We start from the raw sequence: 6,747 nt of genomic DNA, 5'->3' as shown, positions 1-6,747 counted from the left end.
AAGTTATTTTCAACAAGTAATTGAGGATGTGCAAAATTTATTTTATTATTTTTGTCAAATATTTCATTTTGTTGTCTCGGAATAGTATATTAGAGATTAAAAGATTTTATTTAAAAAGTTTAGATAAATCAAATGTTTGAAATAATTTAAGGTGAGATTCAATTTGAGAGAACAATTATATTAGAATTAGAATGGTTAGAAGCAGGCACAGTAATGTTGGGTGGTTGAATAGCCCCCACCACATTACCTTTCAAAACAATATCAATTCTACTGGTTTTCTTTACCTTCCCAAAAACATTTATTCTGTCTGACACTTTTGCCCCGAACTCAATATATTGTGGTCCAGTGGTCCACTGGTATCAAGTTGCTCTCCTGACACCAAGTTATTCCTCTATGTGGGAGGTTGCGGTCTGTGGATTCGAGCCTCAGTGGAGACGGACTATTGACTCTTTGTGCTTCAATAGGTTGAGAATGTAGTTATGAACAGATACTACACTGTAACAGAGTCCGTAATACTCAAAAAGAAAATAGTGATATTGGATATAACGGGGTATATATCGCGATCTATAGTAAAAATTATTTACATATTTATCAGATAATACTCAAATTTTTAGGAAAAATGGCGAGTTTGGTCCCTGAGTTATAATGGTAGTGACGACTCAGTCCATGAGTTATGACAGTATCAATTTTTAGTCCCTCAGTTATGAGCGAAGTGGCGCATTTGGTCCCTGACCGTTAAAACTAACGGAAAAATTAAAAAATATTTAAAATTTTAGGGGTAAAGTAGGAAATTCACATTTTATTGACTTTCTTATATTAAACCACTTTTGTAACATTATTTTCAACTTCCTAAACATAATGATAATCAAACCATAACTTTTGAAATACAAGAAGATATCAAATTTCTAAGTTACTTTTATGAAAATTCACCAAGGGAGTAACTTGAGATTTTGTTTGTTTTTCGTTTTTGAGTAACTTGAGATTTTTAGTACGTACGGAGTAAAATTCTTTCGTAAGCTCTGCAGTAACTTAATCAAGAATCATATATCTTGACCATATATGAAAATTAAATTTTATATATACCCATCACCTCCCATATCTTCTTAAAAACAGAGTAATGAATAAGGAACCTAAGATTCAGTTATGAAAATTTTAAAAACTTTTGTAACTTCTAAAAACGACTATTGACTGCTGCATTATGAAAAAATATTACATATTAAAAATCTCAAGTTATTCCGTTGGTGAATTCCTCATAAAAGCAACCAGAGAAATTTGACATCATTTTGTATCTCAAAAGTTCTGGTTTAATTACCTTTGTCGTTGCATAGTAAAGAAAATTGAAAACTGATAGGATAGTGTGTTTCATACGTCTGAAGACAATGATCAAGGGTTTCTTTGTTTGTGCTAAGTCTTAAGTTTGTTATACGAGAGTCAGGTTCCTAACAAGTCATACTAAAGTTATTGAAATGCTTTTAGAATTGAACAATCTTGAAATAAGAGGCTAAAAAGTGACAAATAATATTGTGAAAGTGATTTTTATATAAGGAGAATAAAATGTGAATTTCCTACTTTACCCCTCAAATTTTAAATATTTTTAACTTTTTCCGTCAGTTTTAACGTTGGAGACCAAATGCGCCACTTCGTTCATAACTGAGGGACTAAAAATGGATACAACCATAACTCAGGGACCGAAACAGAATTTGGGTATAACTCAGGGACCAAAGATGCAATTTTCCCAAAATTTTATAATGCAAAGCGATATTGTTATTTTTAGCTTAAAAGATACCAGTATTATTTGATAATTAAAAAAGGAAAAATTTTTAATTTTGGTCCTGTGACGATTGGGGTCTTGTTAATTTCAATCTATAACTTTCAAAACGATCAATTTAGTACTTTAATTATTCAATTCAATTTTGGTCACTCCGGCCAAATTGCCGACTAAATATCACCGAACAAAAATGTTAATTGACTTGCTTTTGTTTAATCACAAGGACAATATGGTCATTGTACATTCAATGAACAAAATATTTGGAGTCACCATTACTATGATTTTTCCGTGCATAAATGACGGCTATGGTAGGGTGAAAATTGGCGCGTCAGGTTGTTTGGCTGAAGTAGAATGATCATATTGCCTTATTATTAAGCAAAAGCAAGTCAATTAATATTTTCCGGTGACATTTAATTGAAGTGACAAAAATTGATATAGTTAAAATATTAAATTGACAATTTTAAAAGTTATGACAAGACTTTAGTCAAAAGAATATAAACACATACCCCACTAAAGAATATAAACACATACCCAACTTGCTGCAGTATTAAGCATTTAATCATAGTTTGATTTTTGATCTCTACCCACCACGTGTAAGATTTTCGTTTTTCAATCTTTATGTATCTATGCAGTTGTGCATGGACTATATTGGGAAGTTACGTGCAATAAACTTTTCAACTTTTACCTTTTGCACTGAAAATGATTCCTCAGTTTCTTCATCAAAGCACACTACGTAAATGCCCAAGTTTAATTGGTGGTTGGCTAAAGTCACCCCCACCAAATTCATCACTCTACCGCAACCAAACCAATTATATCCCCTAACAAAAATAAATTTTGAAATTCATTTGCCTTTCCCACAGAAAAAAAAAAATGATAATCTTGCATAAAAAAAAGTAAAATTTCCTCCTCCCCCAGGATTCCTACACCCCAACCCAACAAGATAGTGAAATGATAAATCACAGTGACTTTAGTGACTCATTGGGTGGGAAGACTAATGTCTATTGCTCAAAAGGAGCCCACCACTTAGTGACTCATTGGGTGGGAAGACTAGTGTCTGTTGCTCAAAAGGAGCCCACCACATTGGGTGTAACTCTTACACTGCGGTTATCAAGGCTCAATCTTGTGTATTTGCCCACAATTTACCACCCCGAGAAAAAAATGATAATGTTACACATGCCACTAAAACACATTTGTTATTGAATAAGAAAAAATGAAAATTCTTACAAATGCATTCAACCACAATATATATGGTAAAAGTAGAAGTATTTTGATCATATCAACCGAGTTAAGAACAAAAAATGACATGCAGATATGTTTCTTTTACAAACATACATGATAATAAAAGATACTCCGTATTAAAGAAACTTCTAGGTATGTAGTGTACTTTTTTATGTTATCATAATGGTACTATGGTAGTGTGTAATATGTGTCTTTTGCCACCTAAAGAAAGTGTCTTTTGTCATTTTCATTGGGTTAAACTTGAAAATGCAGCACAAGAATTAAATACACTCTGCACCTGTTACTAGATTTGGTCAGCTAGAAGTTTCAAGAAAGTAATAAACTGCAGTAATGGAAAGAATTAACTCAATAGTGTAAGATATATACAGCCATTTAAGTTCTAAGTTCTTGTTTGGGGATGAATGAAGATTTTCATTTATTTTGTTTTCTGGCTCATTCAGAAGAGTATTGACAGCAGAAGTAACTTTAATTAGAATGCAGAGCAAGGAGAGTGATAAACAATCTATTGCAAAACTTCAAACTCTGCAGGAAATGTTTGTTTCGGAGAAAATAAGGACAGCATTACAAAAACACACAAACAGCAAAATATACATTTAGGTAAGTTCAATCCATTACAATGCAGACTAAAAACTAATAGATTGAAAATAGGAATTTATATGGAAAATTAAAAATAAAATAAAATCAGACATAAGCTTAAAACCTAAGTACCTCTGACAACAAGTATGAGCATGGTAGCCGGGACCTCTTGAAATAAAATATGAACACTATGATGACTGCATGACTTTATTTTGTTTGGCACGAGCAGGTACCTTGAATGCTTGGCACTTCCACATTGGTGTCCTCTCAACTAGAAACAGGGGCTTATCGCTGGTAGTAGCTTGGGTAATGCTCTCTTCGTTTGGAGATGAGCTTTTATATTTCAGCTCCTCTTTGGGGTTTTTGATCCCTGAAATTACAAATGCTAAGAGGTAACTTTTTCTGTTTGAATCTTCCCTTCTTTTTCCCCATATGTTCTCCGGTTGTCTCCGCTTTGTTAGTTGCTTCTCCTTCCCAGTTTTCCATCTTTGAAGACTCATCTGTACTGAATTGTAACATTTTTGCATTTTCCATCGCTGGATGGTCAGAATTATTGAATTTTGATATGTTCAGATCTAATCTAAGCATGCCTGTCTCTGGGACCGAACCCTTAGAATCCGGGAGTCCTCCAACACCATGGCCATTGCTCTTGGAAACCTGGTGTCCTTCCAAGGATGTCACACCATTAGAAACCACACCTTTTTCAGAAGGCGGCGAGGTCTTGAGCCTCTTATGTTTGTGATTCCTCATTTCAACTGCCGAGCTTTTAGAAATTCTAGGGGAACTGTTTATAGCGGTGTGCAACTTCCTGGCTAGCTCCTCATCTGTACCCGACTTTTCAATCCCTTTATGTTTATTGTACAAAGTCTGCACAGCAACATGTTTCTTAGTTTTATTCTTCTTCGACTGTCTATCCCTACTAGCGGATACCTCCTTGTTAATGTTAGCAACCAATTCCAAAGCATTCTTAGCAGCAGACACTGCTCTCGCTGCTTTCGCAGCCTTCTCTTCAGCGGTGGCTCTTGCAGCCTTCGCCACCTTAGCTGCTTCGACAGCTGCTAATCTCGATGTTTCGATAATCTCCTCATTCGAGAGACCGGGCTTACTCAAATGAGATCTCAACAGATTATTGAGACGAGTATCGAATTCACTACCAGTACTGGAACTACTAGCAGTTGATGGGGATGGGGTATAAGAATTAACATCAGAATTCTGTTTCTTCAACCCGGCTAAAAGGCGTTTTCGGGGTGGCAAAAGCACATCAGCATCCAAGTGATTAACATCACATACATTAGCTTCCATCATTCTCTACATCAACCCATAAACAACCGCTCCAGCAACTATTACACCACAAACAACATCATACCATTAGCAAAAGCTGGAAAAATCCAATTCCCCATTTCATTCAAAAAATTCATCCAAAAACTGACAAAACCCAATCAATCGCCTAATGAAATCAAAATCAAAATCAGAGAGCGGATTCAAAATTCAACTCATAGCTATAATAAACACAAACGACAAGCAAGAAACGAGCGAAACAAGAACCAAACCTATATCAAGACAAAAACCTTTTCCCCTGCGTTAACGCAGACAAAGAAATGAACACGAATTCAGCATAATCAAGGGAATTAAGGGCATGATTTAAGAGAATTATGCAAATCTCTTGGAGCTTAAGATAGCAGTACGTGTACCAATCCCCGATACCCAAATAGACGGAAACTTGAACAAGAATTGAAGCGAATGAGGATCAAAGAAAGTGGAATACCTGATCTTTTCATCTTAGAGGGGGATGAGAGCACAAGTTGTAATTAGGGTTTTCAGAGAAAGAAAGAGAGATGGTTTGTAAAAATAATAATAATAAGAAACAGTTAAAGAGAGAGAATGAGACATTAGATGATCACATCATGCCAGGAACAATTTCGATTGGTTGTGAATTTAGAAAACCAAAATGTAATTTTTCCGTAATACATATGTTATCTGGTAATGTTTGAGTCTCATTTTACCTCCGTTTTAAGCTAAAACCACATCTTTGCCATAACACTTTGCCCTTCTTTTACAACAACCTTCTTACTCAAAACACTCTTTGTCTCTCTGAACTAATTACTTCAATTTCTTCTTTCTTTGCCTTTTTCTTTTTCACTAATTTCATTTGCTTCTTCTTTTTCCTTCTCCCAATATTGAATCCCCAACTCGACAGAGCATTTGAAAAGATATAAATCACGATAACTCAATGACTCAATAGACAAAGCCAAATGTCGGTACGCACATGAGATCTGTCCACCTTAGGTATAATCCCCACACTGCCCAAAACGTTAGTTGAAATAGATATATCAAAACGTTGAGGATCCCTTCATTTCAAGTTTAATACTTTTTAGTCAAAATATAATACTTTTTACACACTTATTATATAAAAAGTATTATATTTTAAATAAAAAGTATTACATATCTCACGGGATTACATTAAAACTATCTAACATAAGACCTATTATATTTGTCTTCATCTAATTAGTTTATAATATCTATCTTAATATGACATTATTTATAAAGTTGATTTTATATTCATTATTTATCCTTTTTTTTTTTGAAATACATTATTTATCCTTGAATTGATTGATATGTTATTAAAATGCAAATCCAAGGAATTTATATTCCAGCGATATAAATTTGAAACTCTTTAATAAAAAAATCTCAATATTAATTTCTTGTAATTTTTTATATGATTTCATGTTTTTTAATAAGTAAATTAAAACTATGTACCAAGACTAATACCAAACAAAATCTCAAGCATTCTCTTAAGATTCTCGTACTTTTCCCCCCTTTTTAATGGAGAGAAATTGAAGTATTTACATAGTTATTATCTTTTTAATAGGCGCTTAATAAATGGGATATAATTTAATGAGTAAGAAAGTTATTTTTAATTGACGCAAGCAAGTGGACAAAATGACTCTTTTACCCCCTAATTGCTGCAGCAATACAACCCCTACCCATCAACCCTCAACGATCAACCATCCTCCTCTACTCTACATGATCTAAGACGTGGGTATTTTTAAAAGTATAACAGCAATTTTATACCTTATTTTAAGCATCAAGATATATTGATTGCATGATCTTTACTGTTAATGTGAAGGAGACGCATAAAAAAATAAATAAAAATAAAAAAAGAA

At 33.7% G+C, this 6,747-nt stretch overlaps 1 protein-coding gene across 1 annotated transcript; it reads right to left on the bottom strand.

The window, feature by feature from the left end:
- Positions 1 to 3,498: 3,498 nt before the first annotated feature.
- LOC109180617 lies at positions 3,499 to 5,490 on the bottom strand. Its single transcript, XM_019330302.1, has 2 exons — positions 5,349 to 5,490; positions 3,499 to 4,923 (listed from the first exon to the last, which is right to left on the bottom strand). Exon 2 carries the CDS (start codon positions 4,886 to 4,888, stop codon positions 3,920 to 3,922), a length of 969 nt encoding a protein of 322 aa, XP_019185847.1. The 5' UTR covers positions 4,889 to 4,923; positions 5,349 to 5,490; the 3' UTR covers positions 3,499 to 3,919.
- Between the last annotated feature and the right edge of the window lie 1,257 nt (positions 5,491 to 6,747).

Source organism: Ipomoea nil, unplaced genomic scaffold (genome assembly GCF_001879475.1).
Source record: "Ipomoea nil cultivar Tokyo-kokei standard unplaced genomic scaffold, Asagao_1.1 scaffold1026, whole genome shotgun sequence".
NCBI lineage: Eukaryota > Viridiplantae > Streptophyta > Magnoliopsida > Solanales > Convolvulaceae > Ipomoea > Ipomoea nil.
Note: the sequence above shows the minus strand (reverse complement) of the source record. Positions and strands in the feature narration are given on the sequence as shown.